Source organism: Podarcis gaigeae (assembly GCF_964106915.1).
Source record: "Podarcis gaigeae genome assembly, chromosome: 5".
NCBI classification, from domain to species: domain Eukaryota; kingdom Metazoa; phylum Chordata; class Lepidosauria; order Squamata; family Lacertidae; genus Podarcis; species Podarcis gaigeae.
In genome coordinates this window covers 32,587,235-32,610,240 of record NC_139681.1, presented here as the reverse complement: position 1 = coordinate 32,610,240, position 23,006 = coordinate 32,587,235, and the positions used below count along the sequence as shown (strand labels likewise).

The window sequence follows — 23,006 nt, the reverse complement described above, 5'->3', positions numbered from 1 at the left end:
TTGCCGATGAGGTAGTTTAAAAGTATGTTTATCCAAACAGGTAAATTTAAGCACATAGGCAAATCTGTATTTGGGGAGCCCGAATTGTTGAGGTGTATTCGACGACAACAAGGAACTGAGCCATTAATGTCATTGGCCCAGTCCTGTGGAATACTCTGCCGATGGAAATTCATCGGGTGCGTTTGTTTCAACTTTTAAATGCCTGCTGAAGACTTCTCTAGTCTATCTGGCATATTAAGAATTGCATCTTTCCACAACAGTTTTCTGTTTTTAACTGTTTTATATGGCTTTTAACGCATGGTTCTATGTACGGTCATTGTGAACCACTTTGATACTTTCCTTAAGGATTAGCAGAATACATTTTTTAAAAAATAAATAAACTAATGTACAGTCCACAGAGTTTCAATTTTTTTCCTTGGCTGCAGAATTTGATTTTAGACTCAGATTTTTTTTGGGGGGGTCTCCTTTAAAAGTACACTTTATACTTGACAGTTTACTATGGTCCTCTGCTGAAAAGAGCTGACAACAAGTGATGATGTACTGACTTTCCTGAAGCTGTTCTATCTTTGGCAATCACTCGTAGCCAAGTAAGGTTGTCTTCCATAACCACGGTTTTAACAGTGAGTCCATAGGTGACTGTGGAGGCCAATTCTGGATCCACATGTCCTTCCACAGTGGGTACATAGGTTTCTGGGTGGGAGTTGATCATGGTGAGGGTTTGCCAAATGTGCCTTCCTCTTAGCTCATTTCTCTCTTTTCTTCTGAGTTTGAGCATTGGAGTGCTCGCAGGCCAGTGTTTCCCAGTTGTTGGTGTTTATACTACATTTTTTTAGATTTGCCTTGAGAGAGTCTTTAAACCTCTTTTGTAGACTACCAGCATTACGCTTTCCATTTTTAAGTTCAGAATAGAGTTGTTGCTTTGGAAGACGATAATTGGGCATCCGCACAACATGACCAGTCCAACGAAGTTGATGTTGAAGAATCATTGCTTTGACACTGGTGATCTTTGCTTCTTCCAGTACACTGACATTAGTTCACCTGTCTTCCCAAGTGAGGTGTAAAAATTTCTGGAGACACAGTTGATGGGATCTTTCGAGGAGTTGGAGATGGCATTTATAAGTGGTCCATGCTTCATAAGCATACAGTAAAGTTGTAAAGGCTGTAAACACAAGTGTTTTTTGTACATAGCACATTTCCTTTGTTATTGTAGATCAGTGGTCCACCTGGTTAAATGTCCATTTCTGGTTGTAAATCCCCCAGCATCTGATAGCTGGAGAGCTCTAAAAGAAAAGTGGAGGTTACATAGGTGACTACCATGGCTATTAGTTACATCCTTCCTCCATATCTTCATCTAATTCTATTTTTAAGGAATAAATAAACATTTAACCCCATCTGCACAATACATTTGAAACAGTATCGTGCCTCTTCAAACAGTCATGGTTTCCTCCCCCCAAAACATCCTGGGAAATGTAGTTTAAAGGTGCAGAGTTGTTGGGAGACCCCTGTCTCTTTGTAATGTACAAAGGTAAGTGCCACATCCATTGAACTACCCGTTTTTGTCTCTAGCCTTGCCCCGCACTGAAAATATGGTCTCTAAAAGACCTACCCCTTCCATCACTTCCTCCAGGTAGACTAGAGTTGTCTACCTGGTTCTGCCCCCGACATTTGGCTAGCAAGCTACTTTTTTAGCCTTGGCCCTACTTTTAGCCTTGGCCTGCCTGGTGTTATATAGCACTGAGAGGTGAGAAACAGCCTGAAATTCTTCTCCCATCCCCCATTTCATGGATAGGCAAACTAAGGCCTGGGGGTCAATCGCCTTCTCAATCCGGCCCACGGATGGTCCGGGAATCAGTGTGTTTTTACATGAGTAGAATGTGTGCTTTTATTTAAAATGCATCTCTGGGTTATTTGTGGGGCATAGGAATTCGTTCAATTTCCCAAAACAAATATAGTCCGGCCCCCCACAAGGTCTGAGGGACAGTAGACTGGCCCCCTGCTGAAAAAGTTTGCTGTCCCCTGCCCCATTTCTTTGCTTGATCCCACCATCACCACACACACTTCAGATGTTGTTCTATAATATTATCCCACTACCTTTGCCTCCAGTGATACTCCTGCATACTTTGAAGGAGTGAGAGTAAAAGAGACAGAGAGAGAGCTGGGAAGAGAATGTCTCTTGTTTCTTTGCAGAGAGAGGCTTGGGGAATAGCTGTCCCTTCTCCTATACACATGTAAATGGGATGCATTCATTCTCTTGTCTTGACTGGAGGACTGTTTGAGGCATGCTCTGTGTGCCAATTTGCCATCTTCCCTGGAACTGGGTCCAGGCGCTGCTGCATAATTCTAGCCTGTCAGTTTGGATTGGCTGTTTGGGAGCTTCACTGAATGAAATGGCGTTCTGTAGCAAATGAGGCTGGCTAAAGGTCCATTTTCTCCAGGCCAGAGCACTGATGCTTAAAACCAGCAGATTTCCCGGTGATGCCGTGAGAGGGAGAGGCTGGTGTACGTTTGGCTGGCTCAAATGCTTATCAATCTTCCTTCTGTCGATGTGGACACAGATGAATTGTGCAAAAACTCCGCTGGTTTTTCTACATGCACCCCACACACAGACAGTTGTTTTGCATGATTACAGCATGATGTTTATTGTCTGTGTGTGGAGGTAATTTCATGCACATTATCAGCAAATGTATGTACAGTTAATCTTAGCTAAAACTAGTGTCTTAGTGTTCAATTTTGCATGCTTCTGAAAAATCGTAGATGGGTGAATGCTAGATTTTATTACTGGAAGAGCATTCTTGTACATTAGTTGGGCATTGCATTGGTGGTTGATGTTGGCTTCTGTTTTCCTATATAAAAGAACATTTCTCCAACGAAATTAGGGACATCCCATTCCATAATGATAATTTTACTATTTATACCCCACACATCTTACCTGATGTTGGCTTCTGTTTTCCTATATAAAAGAACATCATACTTTCCAACATTTCTCCAACGAAATTAGGGACATCCCATTCCATAATGATAATTTTACTATTTATACCCCACACATCTTACCTGGTTGCCCCGGCCACTCTGGGCAGCTTCCAACACATAAAAAACATAATAAAACATTAAACATTTTTTTAAAAACTTCCTTATACAGTGGTACCTCTAATTACGTTCACCTCTGGTTACGTATCCTTTGGGATATGTATGTGGCAAACCTGGAAGTATCTCTCCAGGTTTCGCCGTGCGCGCATGCACAGAAGCTCTGAAACGCGGCATGTGCAGAAGCGGCACCTCCAGTTGCGAATTCCTCGGGATGCGGCTGGAACTCCGGAACGGATCCCATTGGCAACCGGAGATACCACTGTACAGGTTTGCCTTCAGACATCTTGGGAGTCAGATAACTCCATACCCACCAACATTTCTCCAATGAAAATAGGGACATCCTAAGGAAAAGTGGGACACTCCAGGATCAAATCAGAAACCGGGACGGCTTCTCTAAGTCAGGGGTGCCCTGGAAAATAGAGACACAAGAGGGTCTGGAACGTTGTTGAGGGGAATTATGAAAAAGCTTGTGAATTTAATACAATTTTGCAATTCCAAACACAACTTGCAAGACAACCCAAAGCAAGTTTACCTAGAATAACTCTGAATGAACTTGATAGAGGCTTGCTTTCTAGGAAGTGTGTGTGTGTTTCAAGATTGCTAGCTTAGTCAGATAGGGTTGGTGAGGCTTGTGGCAGAAGTCAAGGCCAAAACAGGGGACAGCCTTGCTTTTGTGAAGTATATGGAACATATGCAGTGACTTTTGCTCTGGACTCATCAGCCCAGGAGTAGGCAGCAGATTAGTGCCAGAAAGGCTGACTCCACAAAGGAGACCACTGTGACTAACTGGGGTTCCTGTTCATGTGAAGGAGCTCCAACATGGGTGCACCTGTATGTGCACAGATACCAGATGCCTGGGAGTATGGCAGAGGCTATGGGGTATGCAGTGTTGGGGTAGGCCCTGGAAATGTGGTCCCACTTTCCCTCTACACCAATGTTTCTCCAACTTGGGTCCATAGCTGTTGTTGGACTACAACTCCTATCACCCCTGGTTAGCAGGGCCAGTAGTCAGGGGTGATGGGAGTTGTAGTCCAACAACAGCTATGGACCCAAGTTGGACAGACACTGGTGTAGAGGGAGAAGTTGGGAGTCGAACACTGAACAGCCTCAGTGACTCCTGGTTTCTGTTTGTATTTATTGGTTTGGAGATAAAAATCTGCAAGGGCCCTGGGGTGGCATACAAGGGGCTATTAATCCATTTCAAGTACTTTTGAGGTCTACTAGGCTGAGAAATAGAAATAAGCCACGAAAATCTCCTTCAGGGTTGTGTGTGGGTTTGAATCCACATTTTACAACACTGTGCTGACTCAAAAGCATATTTGACAGGAAAAGTTAAACCAGATCTTTCAAATAAACATTCTCCTTCTGTCATGTGTATCAGCATTTCTTTTTTTAAAAATAAAAATACTCCCATTATAGTAACAAATGAGGGGAAGGAAGAAGCAGAACTGCCTCTGAAGAGAATTTTCTGCCGCTTTCTCTAAGTGTCAGCTGTCGTTTTAAGGACATCGTGTTTCTGTGGGAAGGAGTCCTTACGAACTCCTTCATGTTTCAGATCCTGACAATATAGCTGCCGTCTCTGAGAGCATCGTTTCCATCTGTCTCCTCCAAGCTTTCCTACATCTCTTTGAGACTGTTGTGGTGAAATGTTTGGCAGCGGAAAAGAAATCTTATTTTCTTCTTTGGAAAGTAAATGCGGCTAACCGAGGAGGACTATTAGTAGAGTGGTGACACTTGCTTTCCCAGTGGAAAAAGGCTTTATCAAAATTTGCTGATTGGAGATGGTTCTCTCCACTTGAAGCATTGCATAGTGTTTGCCAGTCAGGAGTGATGCTTCCTACCATAGTAGCCAACTCCTAGGGGCCGATGGTGTGTGGGTACCACACCTTGTGATCAGTTATGTGGGGGAGGGGTTTACTTGCCCCTTGGAACCCCTGCTTCCCATCCCCCTTGCCTCATCCTGCTCTTCTTTCGGAACATAGAAAATAATGAAGCTATGACTGCCAAGCCAATAGCAACGAGTCTGGCCATTATTCCTTCGCAAGAACAGGGCTTTTATCTGAATACGCATAGCTTCTGCACATGGTGAACTTGATAGAGCTGGTGAGGCCCAAGGACCAGATTTAATGCAGCTTGAGGCCTGTTGATATCTTTAATTGCCCTTTCTGAGGTTGTGTGAGGGAAGGAAGGAAAGAGGCGCTTGTGGGGTTTCCTGTCCCAGGTGTGGAAAAAACACCAACCTTCTATGCACCTTGACCAGAACCCCTTCAACCCTCCCCTCCCCTCCCCTCCCCTAGCCCCAGTTCTGTATTCAAAGGGGGTCATAGCTATATGGGAAACTAATGGGAAAGCAATGAGGTCACTGGCCCATACGCTTTCCCTGTGATTCTTCTCCTGTTTGCACTTTTTTTTTAAAAAAAATAAATCACTCCTTCTCCAATTACTAGGTCACAAATTGCCCCCTTCCCATGTCACCGCAACTGTTTGGGACTTCCTTCCCTGTAGTGAAATTCCCATGAAGTGTGGTGAGCATGAATGTGAACAAAGCAACCATATAGTTGGGGGAGTACAGTGGTACCTCGGGTTACATACACTTCAGGTTACATACGCTTCAGGTTACAGACTCCGTTAACCCAGAAATAGTGCTTCAGGTTAAGAACTTTGCTTCAGGATGAGAACAGAAATCGTGCTCCAGTGGCGTGGCAGCAGCAGGAGGCCCCATTAGCTAAAGTGGTGCTTCAGGTTAAGAACAGTTTCAGGTTAAGTACGGACCTCCGGAACGAAATAAGTACTTAACCTGAGGTACCACTGTAGTATGAGACTTGCCCAGCTAGGAGTGAGGAATATCCCATCCAAATGTTTGTGCACCTCTAATTGTTTGTGCCTGCAAAGCCCCTTTCAACCAAGGGAGAATGGGATGTGTGTTTCCTCGGAAACACGCCTTCTGCTTGATCCTCTGAACGGGAATGGAGCGAAAAGTGTTTAGATCTATTGAAGAAGAAGATTGAAAAGGATGAAGCCGGTTTTGGAATCCTACCCAAACACGTTCTTTTATTACATGTATTCTTAAACTCTGTTGATTTTATCCATATTTTGATAATTCTGCTATTATGTCGACTTGTGATTAAAGTCTGTTGATATCGTCATTTTCTTACGCATATTTGCTACTATTTTATGTAAACTCTGTAGATGTTTTTTTTTTTCCTGGTTAAGCAGTCTGTAAAACTTGTTAAACAAAATAACAGAAAGGTTGGGGTTAGCAACTGCATCTCAGTGCATGTTCTTTGCTACTTAGTGCGGCAGCATTTTGGAGACCGGTAACGACCTCTTCTGCCTGGTTCAAACAACAGGAAAATAATGCCCTTCTTCATAGAAATAGGATGCAATGGAAGAGTTGTTGGCAATTATGGGGCAGTTTCTCCCAGTCTCTCCATTCCATTTAGACTGGGAGAAACTGCCCCATAATTGCCAACAACTCTTCTATTTCTTGCAACATCTGGAGTTAACTTCTTTCAAAAGAGAGAATTTGAGGTTTTGTGGCCGAAGGGTTGTTTTGCCTTCTAAAAAGCCATTTCTTTTTAATGATGTGCCAATTGCCCTTGTGCTGCATTTCTTCTTATGTGTGGTGGCAGCCAGGAATATGAAAACACGACTAAATGCTATCACAAATGGCAGCGTTTTTAAGATCAACGATTTACAGATTAACTTTATTGAAAACTAGCTGTGTAGGAAGTTATCCTCCCACATTGGCTGTTTTCCTTTAAGTGTATAGCAATTTCTGGCTGGATGGTGAATATGGTATGCTCAGTTTCTCCTGTGGGCTGTTTTTAATATACTGGGTCTAAGATGGTAACAGTTTCCCATAGACATTGGTGCCATTCAGAAGATTACGTATGTTGAACTTCAGTTTGCTCTTGGGGAAATTACTGCCACAACAGTACACCAACTTGCAATTCACTATTATAGCCTGCTGTTCAGTCCTGTTTGAAAGTGCTATATGCTCGTCCTTTGGTTAATTTCCACAATAACCCTGCATAGTAGCAAGAATGTTTATGCCACTCATTCACCTCAATTGATTTGCTGAGATACAATCTGGTTAAGTTACTTCTGCATTTTCCATATTCGGATCTGTGCAGTGCAATATGAACGGTTAAATATTGCACCAGCCTTTTGAAGTAGATTGTCTCTCCGGTCAGTAAAGTCCTAAATGGACATTTAGGAAGATCAACTACTTTGGGACCTTCTCATATTAATATTTGTGATACGGTTATTTCTATAGTTATATGTAATTTTTTTAAAGCCCCCACTACCATTGCTTTTAAACAATTAATTCTAGGATTTCTCTCTAATTCCAGTGCCTTTGCCTTTAATCTTCCTCTATTGTGCTTCTTGCCATGGTATTTCCTATATGCCTTTCTCATCAGTTCATAGCCTTTAAAATTTAACCCACTGAGAAAGAGAGCTTGCAGCACCCTGATGCTGATGGTCTGTGTATTGTCCTTCATGAACCACATGTCACAAGATGCTTTTGGCTGCTTCCAACACAGAGATAGGAAAGCAGAGTGATATTTATTGTCATGTTTTGCTTCAGAAGCCTTGTGAATCAGTGCATCACAATTGGCCTGGACCAGATTAGCTTCTGCTGCAATTGATCCTGGGGTGTGGAGGAAGTTCAGGTTGGAGTTAGACATTAAGGCAGTTGTAAAGCTGCCGTGGGAATACTTGCGGATCATCCTCCTTGATTACTCCTAGCAATATGGAACATGTGGTGTCATTTTACTGCATGTTTCTCTCTCCCGCCCAAGAAGCAACCAACACAGCAGGTTCAAATTGGGGAAACCTGCAGAATAATGACGACGGTATGTCATGTGTCTTGGGTGACCCAGCAAAAGAGGCGCATGAGAGATGGGGCTGTTGTTTATGGGAGCATTTGTACACCATTCCACTAGAACTCAAAAGTGAACAGAGAACAGGGTAGGGAAGAAAATTGATTCTACCAAGTATGTTGTTCTCGACTGGCTGAGTTACAGCAGCAAGTGTAAGCCAGGGGGTTGGGGAGACTTCACCATCGGAGTTTCGTGTGACTGGCTTTCCGAACTTTCAGCTGTAAACATCAGTCTCTGCTGCTTAGAAGGCAGCCAGCTGCTTTGAGCAGCTGGAACACGTCACCACGAGCGTGTTGTTCTTGGGAACTGAGAGAGCTCCAAGGAAATGTTGCCTCCTTCACTCAAAAGTCACCAGTTCTGGGAATAAACAAATAAAGCGGCTAAAACTTTCACCTAAAAGTGAGCTTCGGAAAAGTAATTTTGTGGCCAAGGCTGTTTAGCAGGAAAACATTTCATGGTTCAACCGTGCCCACTCCCATGCTAATATAGTCAGGGTGTGTTGACTGGGTGGGTCTATATTTGGTGTGCCTGAAATTGCTAGCAGAATTCTTGACTTCCAGGAACAGAGTCTCTGCTTCTCTGATTCCTAGAATTATTTTCCTCCTCCAAGGTGGCACACAGTTTTCAGTCTGACAACAATTTCATTTTTGCTGTTCTTGGTAACGAAAGCACATCCCTCCGTTGCTCTAATGATGCAAAGAATTACTCCACTGCGGGATAAATATACAGTGTAGATGTGGTCACTTGGTTAAGCTGCACCATCCTGCTTGGCGGCAAGAAGAATTACACCATACAATGAAGCCACCCGATTAGAAGTCTGGGGAAACAGTAAAATTCTCTTTACCAGTTGGCAGGATGCTGCAGATGAATCAAATGGCTGTGTGCAAGTTATCACCGGGTAAATGGCGGTCTGAAGCCATCCATGATAAGGCTTTCTTCGATATGTTGCGTCCTAACATTCTCACTAAAAAAACCTTTAGAACACAACAGAAGCATGTTGTAACCCACTCATAACCTTTGACACATGGTTTTTTAAGGGTTTGGGTGGGGTAGGAATGGAGGTAAGGCTATTGATCAAGAGAAAGGCTTTCTTGGCTTAATTGAAGTTCTTGGTCTGCTCCTCTGCCAAACGCAGACCAATTAGGAATACGGGAATGCAGCCAGGTTTGCATTTTGTTAATGAAAGATCCAAGCAAGCAAGGAAATGAAGCTCTGATGTTATGCCCCCCCCCCCCCCCCGCTGTAGCTGTCTTATTATAAACCATTCATATAACACCATCTGTTTTGTGGCACTTGTCAAAAAGAGGTAGGGCTTGTCCCTATCCCAAGAGGCTTACAATCTGAAATAGGCACAGGGGAACAAGAGAGGAAATGGAAGCATGGGCAGAAAATGGGATTGCTTCAATTGCATGCACTTGGGTTGATCATGAGCAATAGACCTAAGTGGGAGAGAATCAGGACCCAGTAAGGAAACAGGAAGTCCCGGGGCAGGAAGTCAGGGAGAGAACCCCACCCATGCTATATCTGAGCTGGAGCAAACTGGTGTGTGAACCTGCGCAGAACTCAATCCAACATTTTACCTCCAGTCTAAATCCTTCAAGTGCTTTGTCACAGGTAAGGATGATGAACTTGCAGCCCATAATCCCCCTTGGGGGCTAGTAGTCAGGGATGATGGTGGTTGGAATCTTAGCATCTGGAAGACCATTGATTTCCTCAGCCTTGCAAGAATGTGGAGGTGCTACTGGGATTAAGGAACGGTAATCCTGTGGGCTATACATGAGGGGGACAATGTGCTGAACAATATGAACAGGCTTTTCAGAGGCCTGGTGTTGCAGTTTACGAGGTAGGAGGAGCCCTATAGAGCCCACCTGGGCAAAGATGCCACGCCCAAGCAGCCTTCCTTGACACACACAGTTTATTCCACCTATTGGCATCCTGCAGGAATATTCCAATTTTAAATATTCTTCTCTGTTTCCCCATGTACACTGTATACAGCCTGAAGGAAGAAGGAAATGTCATTGAACATGCATGTAATAGTGCTTTATAAGGGATGTATTGAGGCTTTTCCCTAATGTTGTAGACAGCACATTCCTATGGACGGCAACAACTCTTTATAAACTAGTCTGACAAAGTAGACTTTGCCAGCTATACAAACAGAGGCCAAGTCTTGTTTAAAATGTTTCAGTAACTTCTGAATATTGTCACACAAATGCTTACTAGGCCTAGCATCTCCCTAGTCTTAATCACCAGGTGTGCTGGGCCAGGTGTTAATGTAGTCTGCTATAGAATCTCTAATTGAATACTAATTTAATACCTGTGGGTCTGTTGTTGTGGGTGCTTCTGGTTAAGTTCTATTTAAATGGGGGAAGACTGGAGTCAGGTCTTATTAGCAAAAAAAAGCCTGGTCTCTGCCTCAAGGTGCTTGCAAAATTTTGACCATGAGTGACTGGAGGCAAGGGTTACAGGAGAGGAAGATAGGCAAATGAAGTTACAGATGCTTGGGCTTTGTTTAGGGTGGGAGTAGGATTAAGCTAAAAGTTTCATTGAAGAGGTGGGTTTTGAGCAATGCTTGGAATGAACTGATTCAGATTAACCAATTCACTGTATTAATTAAAAAAAAATCTCTGAACTGCACCTGAAAGTAGTTCATAGAATTTCTAGGTGAACTGAACATGAATTAAGTTCCTTTGGCAGTGGAACTTTGGGTGATTTTTAATTCAGTTCCAAATTTAATTCATTATGTACTGTGTACATGCTACCCCAGGCAAATGTTACTCTATGGTTTCTGGTGAGTTTTCTTATTGCTTTTCTTATCACAAAAATAAATCTGTATTTTCTTTTTTTTGGGGGGGGGGAGTAGGTCTGTGGCGCAAAAGGTCCATATCAATTTAACTGTGTAACCTGAATAGTCCAGTAGCACCTTAGAGACCAACTAAGTTTGTTCTTGGTATAAACTTACGTGTGCATGCACACTTCTTCAGAGAAATGTGCATGCACACGAAAGCTTATACCAAGAACAAACTTAGTTGGTCACTAAGGTGCTACTGGACATTTTTAATTTTTTAAAAATATCTTTTGACTGTGTCAGACCAACACGGACACCTACCTGAATCTGAATTTGCCAGTATGTGATTGGGGCCTATCTGAAAATAGTCACAGTTTAGAAGCACCAACAAATGGAGAAGAGGAAAAGAACGAATGACCTGGAAAAGGCATTAAGACAGTTGCTCAAAAGCAGACTTGTGATGGGTAAAGTTCTATGCAGATATTTTATGGAGTGTGCTTAGAAAACAAAACTTAGGGTGTCAAAAGCCCACCTGCTATAATCAGTATCATGATATGCTGGCTTGTGCTTAATTCTTTTGGATTTTTGAAGGAGGTGGGCATGTCTCTTTGCTTTTCAGCTATATGCCCATTCACCCACTTGCTCAGGTGCACCATCTGCTGACTGACTTAAAAACAAAAACATATTTGGGCACTTTGATGGAAATTCATTCATCTTTCCCATGCATTTTTTTTAAAAAAGCTGCATCTGTCACAGCAAAATTCTCATTAGAATGAGGCTTCAAGTTGGGTCAGTTACAAATTTGCCCCCCCCCCTCACTACCCATTGGTTAATAGGCGAAAAGGTTTACCATTTTAATTAGTTTAGATGCTAGAAGGAGTTGCAGGGGTGGTCTTTTGCTGCTGCAGCAGCAGTTAAAACCCTTATCATATGACATTTCAAAGACTTAAGGCATTGATAAGATGCTTTCTCAGGAAACGGTCATTCCTTTTCATCTTTCTAGTCCACAAGCCTTACTACATAGAGGAATATACACATAGTTAAGTGGCTTGCGGGATGCGGGTGGTGCTGTGGGTTAAACCACAGAGCTTAGGGCTTGCTGATCAGAAGGTCGGCAGTTCGAATCCCAGTGTCGGGCTGAGCTCCCGTTGCCCGGTCCCTGCTCCTGCCAACCTAGCACTTCGAAAGCACGTCAAAGTGCAAGTAGATAAATAGGTACTGCTCCGGTGGGAAAATAAACGGTGTTTCCGTGCGCTGCTCTGGTTCGCCAGAAGCGGCTTAGTCATACTGGCCACATGACCCGGAAGCAGTACGTCGGCTCCCTAGGCCAATAAAGCGAGATGAGCGCCGCAACCCCAGAGTCGGCCACGACTGGACCTAACGGTCAGGGGTCCGACCCTTTACCTTCTAAGTGGCTTGCGGTGTGCAGCTTTAGGCTGCAGCAATACAGCAAGCTCCATTTCTGCTTCACAATACCCTTGCTGTGAGCTACAACTATTTGTTAAATTGCCATTACAAGGTGGCAAGAGAGCTTGGCCTTAGGAATTGCCCAAGTAAAAAAAAGGTGGGGTGTATAAGGGGTGGGGGGCCGCTGAACATTTTGCACATATTCACAGCCCCCTCAAAATACCAATAAATAAATAAACCAACCCAAACAAAACTGGTAATGCTCGGGTCCCCAAAGCAACAAACAACCCCCCTCCCACTCTCAAAACAAAGAAGAAGGGGAAGTCACTCCTCCCCCCCACAAAAGGAACAGACAACCCCCCCCAACCAAACGATCATCAAAAGTATTTTATTTTAAAAGTTGAAAGGGGTAGGTGACATTGGTGGGTGCAAAGTGCGGAGGCCCGCAGGTGCTGTGATCCCCAGAGGTTGACCGATAAATGTCACGGTCCAGTTCACGGGCCATCAAAGTCCTGGCAGGGGGACCTCAAGACCGGGAGCAAGATGGCAGGGTAGGAGCAGGAATGGGGGGCCAGAAGCCAGGAGTCAGGAAGCCAAGAGTCTGAGGGTCAGAAATCCGGGAGTCAAGAAGCCAAGGGTCCGAGGGTCAGGAAGCAAGGAGTCACAAAGTCAGGGGTCCGAGGATCAAGAAGCAAGGAGTCAAGAAGCCGAGGTTCAAGGATCAGGAAGCAAGAAGCCAAATGCTGCAAGGGAGGGAGCGTGTTGCTGTGGCAAAAAGCCGAAGGGAAATGCTGACCTTATATCCCTTCCCAGCTCTTGCCACCAGGTGCTGTGAGTTACCAATTGGCCTCACCTCTGGGGCCGCACCTTGCCTCTTCAGAACACACTTAGGAAGGCCCCAGTCCTGCAAAGTCCTATTGGTCACGGGGGCCTGGCTTCTGCATGCACACCTGACAATAAATATGACTCTTCCAAGTATTGCCTGTGAGGCATGCTAGACACACGATTATGAGTGTTGCGTTCCAAATATTTACGTGGTTCTGCATGGGACTAGGCATGAAGGCAGTGGCACTCCTGATGCTCTCTGTATAGCTGTATGTGAACTTGGAGAAAGATGGGGAAATAGACTGATAAAGAGAAGCCTCCAAGGCCTATGTGGATTTGATGCTGTGGGGAGGAAAGGGTGAAGAACAGGCCGTTAATTAAAAATGGGATACTGGCTCACACTGTAGTAGCCACAAGCTTCCAGTTCAAATATTGTCTTTGTCACAAGCTCCCTAGATACAAAGCGTGTCCAAGTTCCTGTGAGAGTTGGAATGTTATTAAGCTAGTTATGAATAGGATTAGGAAGAAACAGGGCTCAACTTCGTACTTCGATGCTGGAGTGTGTGTGTGGTGTGTGTCCTGCGTTTTGCAGCTTAACGTGACTTAGTTTCCAAGAGTTTTAATGAAATTGAATCTTTATTGAGTCACCCACTGTTTGTTGCCTTGGGACCTAGAAGGTAGCACTCAAGATGTATCTCTCTGTGTTTTCCCAGTAATGAAAGAAGGCTCATATACCTGGGATTAGTTTGGGGAGGGGGGAAGTCTGTAGTGGAATCCAGCCACGGCAGTAGGCGGTGCAAAAATATCCTGCATATTCCTCGGAGGATATGGCCACTTCCTCAAACTAGTCCTGTACTCCACTAATGCTTAGAAGCCAACAAAACCCATCTATAAATGTCAAGATAAGCGTAACTGGTGGAACTATAAATGGGTGGCTTTCAGACTTACTGCTTTCAGCACCGGCTCATCTGCTAAGGATGCTTGGCACATCTGCCACAGAACTCCAGCACTGCAGAGTGGCTTTTTTGGGAGATGCACAATCACCTGTTTCTGAAGGGCTCAGGCCAGGCCTGTCTGATCTTCCTTTCCTGAACTGAGTGTGCAGCATTCTCTATCACACTTGCATACCTACCGTAGGGGAAGATCAGTGGTGGTAGACAAGCTTGTCAGTCATTGCTTCCCTTTCTGTTGAGGAGGTAATGGTAAACTTCCGTGGAGTTCCAGGGTTTCCCTGAAAACGGTTTAAAACACCGCTGTTCTAAAAGGATTATGTATGTTTGTGTCAAATCCAAATTCCCTCTTCCTGGATATCTTTGTATTCCTTCCTCCTCACTCCAGAAAAAGCAGTCTTTTGATCTTTCCATGTTTCTCTTCTTCACCTTCTGATTTTGCACAGTTGCCTGTGGATTATGGGTACAACTGCCAGCACAGCTCAGCAGACGACGACGGCAACATTTGAGAATATCCACGGCAGCAGCGGAACGATGGAAGACCGCCATTCCCTCAGCATCCACTCCTTCCAGACGGTCGGCCTCCACAACAACAAGGCCAAGTCGATTATTACCAATAAGGTGGCACCTGTAGTCATTACGTGAGTTGCCTCCCAAACAGTGATGTTCCTGAAATTCCTTGAACCTCTGTGCTGGTAGCTTAGAGAAACGTTGTCTTAGACTTGCAGATCATGGAATCATAGAGTGGGAAGGGACCTACCCTGAGGATCATCTAAGTCCAGCCCCCTGCAATATGCAGCTGTCCTATACAGGGATCGAACCTGCAACCTTGGCATTACCAGCACCCTTTTCTAACCATGCTCTTCTGAAATGCATGTGGCTGCTTCCCCCTGTCTTCCTGCGTCAAAGGTTAGATGCAGACCAGACTGTTGGCAGAAAAGGCATCGCTCCATGGTAGAGCATCTGCTTTCAGGCAGAGGGCGCCAGGTTCAATTCCCAGCATCCCAGAACCTTGGAGAGCTGCTGCCAACCAGTGTGGACAATTCTGAGCTATGTGAACTCTGTATAAGGCAGCCTCCTCTGTGATTCTGCCTGTGCAGTTTGGTAGAAGAGGCAGTTTGCGCAGACTTCTAACATCTTAACACCTCTTTTCATCTCTTCTCAGTGCTCCAAACTAACTAGGGGTGGAAAGAAAGTAGACTGGGATCTACTGCCAGATCTTTGGGTGATTTGCAGTATTTGTTAAACTGCTAAAAAAAAGAAAAGCACATATTTAAAGCCCTATTTAATTGCAGAAAACCCCACTATGAATTTCTTCCATGTGCTTCTTACAGCTACAATTGCAAAGAAGAGTTTCAGATTCATGATGACTTATTGAAGGCCAGCTATACTGTGGGGCGGATTACAGAGTCTACTCCAGAGCATTACCTTGTACAGGTGAGTGCCATAGACTTGGCTCAGGGCATCCAGCATGCAGGGACTGAGGCATAAGGATGTAAGAAGAGCTTCTCCCCCCTCCCCCCCTACTGTGACCAGCCAGATGCTGGATGAAAACGGAGCATGAAGTCAGTTGCCCTCTCCTGCTGCTGTCCCATCTGGCAAATGGCCTCTGAGTAGGAGGTTCCCTCCAGCCAAAACAGCAAATAGCCGTATCTTCCATGAATCTGTGTCAATCCCCCTTTAAAGTCATTTAAGCTAGTGGCTATTACTGCATCTTGTGGCAGCAAATTATGTGACCGATTTATGTGTTGTATGGAAAAGTTGGTTGGAGACCGTTCCATCAGTGTGAGCGTTTCAGCATCTTGGTTGGAATGATCTCCCCTTTCCTTCACCTGGACACTGTTTTGGAGGTTCCCCTGACCTTCCCAAAGTCAAGTTTGTGGGGTTTGGGTGCCCAGTGGGGGCAAAAAGGCTCATTGCAGAAAACCTTGCACTGGCTTCTGCTAGCAGGACTTATCAGCTGAATCTGGCCCATAGCATCCTGCCTTCTTTTCCATGTTGAAATATGCATTATACTTTTTCTACTTTCTTTTTCCCTTCCCTATTACAGGGGAAATACTTTATGGTCCGTGACGTATACAGCAAGCTAGATGTCCTCAACACTGCCAGCAGCTGCGGTGCTCCGAACTTTCGACAGGCAAAAGGGGGCTATTCTGTGTTTGGGATGGGCCAGCCCAGCTTAAACGGATTCAAGCAGGTCCTGCAGAAACTGCAGAGCGACGGCCACAAGGTCTGTGTGTGCATGGAAGTAAAGCTAATGCACAACTCAGAATGCAAATGGGAACAACAGTTCACTACTCCCACAACCCTCCACACGTTCTTTCAACGCGTAAGGGGGGTTCATGTGAAGCCCCTGCTGACCATTTTACTTTTAAAAATCCTATTTGCTTTTCGTTTTGAGGTTGTTGTTTTGAACAACCATGGGGTGTGTACATGTTAATGAAACAAAGGATAAATAAATCATTGGGCACCGGCACGATGACCCCCCCCCATTTTTTTGTAAACTTTTAATTATTGTTATTTCTTTTTTTAAAATAATATTTATTAACAGTTTAAACACTACAAAAGAAAAAATGTTAAACAAAACAATACAATACAGTACAAAAACAAAGAGACTATATAACACTAACACTAAGACATTAAACTAACAATACAAAACAAAAACAATTTAAGACACATCAAATAGTTTCAATATCTTATCTTTCATTCACTTGTTTCAACGACCTCCTCACACCTCCCTTTTTGTATTCCACTTCAGTTAACTGTTTCAGCAATTCCTTTCCATCTTCCTCTGTTTTCTGTCCTGTAATTATCTTAACATATTCTAACCTTATTTTTCCCCTTTAATACATTAATAATCTATTTGTACTTAGTTCCTTCTAACATTTCTACTAGAGCCATATAACTTCATTCCAACATTTTTCTAACATTCATTGATTTTACAGTATTTCTGTAAATAGTCTTTAAACTTTTTCCAGTCTTCTTCCACCGACTCTTCTTAATTATTGTTATTTCATTTTGTAATGCATATAAAACAGGGAGTGCAATTATAACAACCTACAAAAATTACAAGGCGAACAAACTATGAAATAGTAAGATGAGCAGTTGCACCGGAGTCAAAATAACAAAAGTCCAAGTAAATGCTGTCAGTTTTATCAGATTGAGGGCACAGGCGCTACTGAAATTCGTTGCCCATCTGTTTCTACATTTGAGATGTTAGCAAAGCATTTTGTGTGTGCCTTTGTGTGCTTCTGATTATGTCATAAGTTCCTATCTGCTTTCAGCTATGATGTGCCGTTAGCCTCATGCTTCCATATCCTTATAACTATACGAATATGTGCGTGGTGTTCTTATACTCCCACTCCCACATGTGTGCATGTGTTTGATGAATCCAAATATAGCTGTTGAGTGGGAACAGAACAAAAAGATTCCACTTTAATATGTACATGAAGACCGTGATGTAGCGACAATCTTTTATTCTTCTCGGAACAGCACCTGGGAGCTTTGCCTCAAGCTGTTGTGCATGTAGCACATAGTCCATATAGTTGGTCAGGGTCATTAGAGTCAAAAAGAAAATGCTAGAGGTTAAAAAGAAAAGACCCATAGGAAAGTGGCAATGCATCAAATGGGCTCTTATCTGATATCAACTTGCAGCTTAGCTTACCGACACGGCTTAGCCAACACTTTCCTCTCTGTTGCAGCAGGAGTGCATCGTATTCTGTGTCCGCGAGGAACCTGTGCTTTTTCTGCACGTGGACAATGACTTCATGCCCTACACTCCCAGGGGAAAGGAGAACCTGCACGAAAACCTGCACAACCTACACAGGGGTGTCAAAGTCGAAAACCTGGAGCTCTCTATTCGGAAAGAGGTGATTTTTCTGAGTGTCCGAGGAAGTTGCATGGTACCGTGGGACCTGCTAGAGATGGGATAGTCCGTTCATTCCTTGTCTCAGTGCCTTGCCACTTAATTCCACTACAGCAGACATAGGAAGCTGTTCCATGTACCTGTTCCTGGATCCGGAAGTGGGGAGAGTGTCTGTGGTGCTCGGATCTTGCTCTGAGGGCTTCCAACAGGCACCTGGCTAGCAACTGTGAGAACAGGATGCTGGGCTTGTTGGGCCTTATGTTCTTAAAGTCATACCATTGATCTGACTTTAGGAACATAAGGCCCAACAAGCAGTTGCACCGGAGTCAAAATAACAAAAGTCCAAGTAACGTGTGACCTTTATTCCAGATCTCCTGGCTTATTTTTTGATATTTTTAAAAAATATAGCTAGATGGTATGTATGCACTTAAATTATTGAGCTGGTCGTGTAGTTTATTGATGGGAAGTCAGTATGTGTGTGTACATTCGCTGATATTTCAGTGTTGTAGTACTGGGAAGCCATATTAGACAACTTCATATTCTGCTGAGAGGACAAATGGGTATATTTATTAGCATGGCATTTCGGGAGCCCCTTTGTCATGGTATAGTCCAGTGTTGTTTCAGTAGCATCTGCCTTACTAAATAGGACTGAGCTAGGGATAGGAAGTGGTTCCCAGGTTGCCATGGCGACCTATCCATGGCCAAACTTGGCCCTCCAGCTGTTTTGGGACTGCAACTCCCATCAGGACCAGTGGTCAGGGATGATGGGAATTGAAGTCCCAAAACAGCTGGTGGGCCAAGTTTGGCCATCACTGCAAAAAAATTCAGCGGGATACGCAGATATCTGCCATGGTGCCTCTCGGTTCAGTGGCACAGGTGTGTGTGTAGGGAAGTTGTGAAGGCATGTTTTATAAAACAAGGCTCTTCTCAGGTTGGTTTATATTGGATTTATCTGTTGAAGATACACGACTTCGCCCAGCTGAAGGAGAACACGTATTACGTCTACAATGATATCGAGCATTTCAAAGACGAGCCCCATTCGGTGAGAATCCGCTATGAAGAAGACATCCATGTGACAGAAGAAGTGTATAAGAGGCCCGTCTTCCTGCTGCCATCTTACAGGTAATTTTCCCATGAGAGAACAAAATGGCCCCTGCTTGATTATATCATTCGTGTTAACTTGGCTGTCTCTTCTTTTCAAATGTTCTTTGCCCATCTTCATCTTCCTTTTCCGCAGTGTGTGTGTGTGTGTGTGTGTGTGTGTGTGTGTGTGTATTAGTAAGGGTTCTGTGCCCCCCCTTAAGGTAATAGAACTATAAAAACATACTGTACTTTCCTCAAGGACAAACATTTTTCCTGTAAATAGATTAGATTAGCAGTAGTGTCCCCGTTAGTATTCCTCTGTTTTCAGAAGTGGTGGCAGCCTGGAAGAGGCCTTTTCTGTGGCAGGCCCCCCCCCCCAAGTTGTGGAACACCCCACAGAGGTGTGTCTGGTATTAAATACAGCCTGGCCTTTGACACTTGAGATGTGTGTTCTCAGGGGGACTATCCATCATATTCCTGTGACTGTAATTTGTTTTAACTGTTTTTAATTCTAATTTTCAAATTGTTTTCAGGACAGGTAATAATAACAATGATACAGTGGAACCTTGGTTCTCGAACTTAATCCATTCTGGGAGTCCGTTTGACTCCCGAAACCATTCAAAAACCAAGGCGCGGCTTCTGATTGGCTGCAGGAGCTTCCTGTACTCAAGCGGAAGCTGCGCCAGACGTTTGGCTTCCAAAAAACGTTTACAAGCTGGAACACTTACTTTTGGGTTTGCAGCGTTTGGGAGCCGATTTGTTGGACAACTAAGCCGTTTGAGAACCAAGGTACCACTGTAATAATAATGGTAGTGGTGTTTAAAGAATAAAAGTATTTTTGTTGAGAGGGGAAGCCTTGCACACAGCCTGTAAGTTCAGAAAGCAAACAGGCTGCTACACCACTGAGGCACACAACAATAGCAAGAACCAAACATGGCCCTACTACAGAGGCTTATAACTGAACAACTGACAAAAGAAAGAGCTGGGGGATGAGTGGAGTGAATTTAGCAGGTTGCCACAGGCATCGTATGTGGGTTCCTCCTCCTTTCCATGCTGGCACATTGAATTAATCTAACTTCTGGGTGAGTGGAATTGACAACCCAGTATTAAAAAAACAAAAATAGGAGTATTGCATCTAGATCAAGGGAAGTAATAGTGCCACTGTATTTTGCTCTGGTCAGACGTCACCTGGAGTACTGTGTCCAGTTCTGGGCACCACAGTTCAAGAAGGACACTGACAAACTGGAACGTGTCCAGAGGAGGGCAACCAAAATGGTCAAAGGCCTGGAAACAATGCCTTATGAGGAACGGCTAAGGGAGCTGGGCATGTTACAGATAGGTAGCCGTGTTGGTCTGCCATAGTCAAAACAAAATAAAAAAATTCCTTCCAGTAGCACCTTAAAGACCAATTAAGTTAGTTCTAGGTATCAGCTTTCGTGTGCATGCACCCTTCTTCAGATACAGCTGGGCATGTTTAGCCTGAAGAAGAGGAGGTTAACGGGTGATATGATAGCCATGTTCAAATATATAAAAGGATGTCACATAGAGGAGGGAGAAAGGTTGTTTTCTGCTGCTCCAGAGAAGTGGACATGGAGCAATGGATCCAAACTACAAGAAAGAAGATTCCACCTAAACATTAGGAAGAACTTCCTGACAGTAAGAGCTGTTCGACAGTGGAATTTGCTGCCAAGGAGTGTGGTGGAGTCTCCTTCTTTGGAGGTCTTTAAGCAGAGGCTTGACAACCATATGTCAGGAGTGCTCTGATGGTGTTTCCTGCTTGGCAGGGGGTTGGACTCGATGGCCCTTGTGGTCTCTTCCAACTCTATGATTCTATGATTCTATTCTATGATTCTATGAAAAAACAAAAAAAAACCCTGCCTATAGTTTTGATCCTGGCTGTTTTTGTCTCTCTGCTCCCAGTAACACCCGCTTTCTTGGCAGGTACCACCGGCTGCCTTTGCCTATGGATGGAGCCCCCCTGGAAGCGCAACTTGATGCTTTCATCAGTTTCCTCAGGGTAAGGGCTGCCAAAGAATGTTTAGGCCTACAAGCTGCCTTGAGTGTAGCATCCTCTGTTTTAAACAGGCGGCAACATGCAAAGCTGTTGTTGTTCAAGGTAGCGCAAGTTGGGTGCCATTGGTTGGTGAAAGATTTATTTTTCCTTCCTTTTGCCTGCTGCTGCCATGCACATACAGCTAAAAGCGATGGCTATTTTTTGGCACTCTGGAGCTTGTAGCTGAATACATGCATTTGTTGGCAAACCTATATTCGCTTTGGGAGCGTGTCTGGAGTTTCACGACCATGTTTGGATGCCTGATGTGAAAAACCCAAATGTCTACCCACACAGGTTTGTTGTTGTTTTTTAAAAAAAGGTGTGTGACCCAGCCAGAAGTTTAAAATACTTTTTAAAATTTTTCATTGATTTCATTTGAAATCAGTGTGGTTTGAAACTGCAAGCATAAGATTGTTTTAGAAATGAGATATTGTTCCATTGATAACAAGAAATAGAAACGTGTTTTTCAATATTTCTGCCTTCCAAGCAGTTTTCAACCATGTTTAATATATGAAACTAATTTGAGAAAGGGGTTTTTTTTGGGGGGGGGGAATAAGATCTTCCTGGCTTTGGGGGATAGTAAGCCATTTTGGAATGTGTTTCTCTTTTTTGTTGTTCATTTTTATATTCCACACTCCAAAAAAGAGCACTCAAGGCAGCTCATTTTAAAAACAAACTAATGGTACATCATAAAAAAAGAAACCAAACAGTAGTAAAAGAAATAGCAGCAGCATGTAAAAATCAATCACTTTTTGTCTTCTTGCCAACTCTTCTGTTTATTTATTAAGGCATCCGGTCAACTGTATCCTCTGTACCACTCCAGTGTAAGTTGGGAGTTGAGGCATTCTGGTTTTTCAGATTCACTTTAGAGACTGATTAGATGAGTGAAGTTGTATGTGTTATGTAAGCCTCAAATAAGTTTGCGAGTTGGACTCAGTCTGAAATCAGTGGTTTCTTTTCCCCCAAAGGTTGCAATCTAGCCTGAGGTATCAATTACAAGTCCAGTGTGCTTGGTGGGATACAGAATCCTATGTCCTTCCAGATGGCATGGGTCTGCAACTCCCATCAGCCCCAGGCAGCAGAGCCAAAGGTCAGGGATGCTGGGAATTGGAGTCCCAGCAGCATTTGGAGGGCTACAGGTTCAGCATCCTTGGATTAAACCATACGTGACATGAGCAACATAACTATCAACCCCCTGATAGCAGAACGAACGAGATGGCGGACTAGTTTGGGAGAAATGCTGCTTTCCTCTTTCTGCCATGTCCTTTTCCTTCTCTCCCTCTTGTGCTTCAGTGATACAAGCCTGTTATTTCCCAGATTGTAAGAGAGGCCTCTCCTCTGGCCCCATCAGCTGTCAATCTGAGGGAATGGTAGCCCAAGAAATGTCCTTGCACTGTATTTTTGTCCTGCAGGAAAGTCCCAATGTGCTCCTTCTCCAAGACCCCAGCAGGCCTCCTCCCGCCCTGCTCTTCAGCTGCCAAACAGGAGTCGGAAGGACCAACCTAGCCATGGTTTTGGGCACTCTGGTTCTTTATCACCGCAAGGGTGGGCTGCAGAAACAAGAGTAAGTATGCCTTTTCATCCTGAGCTATCTTGTTGGTTGTCCTTGACTCTTGTCAACCAACAAGCTGACATGTGCCACAATGCAGGAACCAAAAAGAGAGAGAGAGAGATTTCAGGATCCAATCAGAAGCCAGGATGGCTTCTGTAATTCTGGGATGTCCCGCTTAAAACGGGATGGTTGAAGGGAATACAGTCTCCCCACTGGCCTGATATTTCCCATCCCTGAACTGGGTAAGGAGAACTGGTAAAGAACTCTGTGAGAGAATGTGGAAAATTGTTGTCACTCAGAGGAGACAGTACTAGGCTAAATGGGCCAATAGCATGTTTCAGTACAAGTCAACTTCACAACCCCACAAGCCTTTTGTTGTGCCTCTTCCATACCCAGCAGTAAATTGACAGTCAGACAGTTTCACCCCTGACAAGTTGGTTGACAAGAGTTCCATAATGGAAATGAAGCTGAGAGGGAGGAGTGTTGGTTTGACTGGCATTGGAGATTCTGGCT

General features: G+C 44.0%; 1 protein-coding gene across 5 annotated transcripts in view; it reads left to right on the top strand.

The window, feature by feature from the left end:
- Positions 1-23,006, top strand: part of PALD1 (phosphatase domain containing paladin 1) — a 109,303-nt gene that overhangs the window by 34,530 nt on the left and 51,767 nt on the right. For 4 of the 5 annotated variants that reach the window (XM_083740689.1, XM_083740690.1, XM_083740688.1 and 1 more), the window contains exons 2-8: positions 14,387-14,581; positions 15,275-15,377; positions 15,991-16,170; positions 17,645-17,809; positions 18,767-18,927; positions 20,830-20,905; positions 22,354-22,505. In XM_083740689.1, coding sequence (XP_083596815.1) covers positions 14,400-14,581; positions 15,275-15,377; positions 15,991-16,170; positions 17,645-17,809; positions 18,767-18,927; positions 20,830-20,905; positions 22,354-22,505 — 1,019 coding nt within the window. In that variant the 5' untranslated portion in view covers positions 14,387-14,399. Of the gene's footprint in view, positions 1-9,489; positions 9,588-14,386; positions 14,582-15,274; positions 15,378-15,990; positions 16,171-17,644; positions 17,810-18,766; positions 18,928-20,829; positions 20,906-22,353; positions 22,506-23,006 lie in introns of those variants that run through there. The other variant, XM_083740691.1, reaches the window with a different exon arrangement.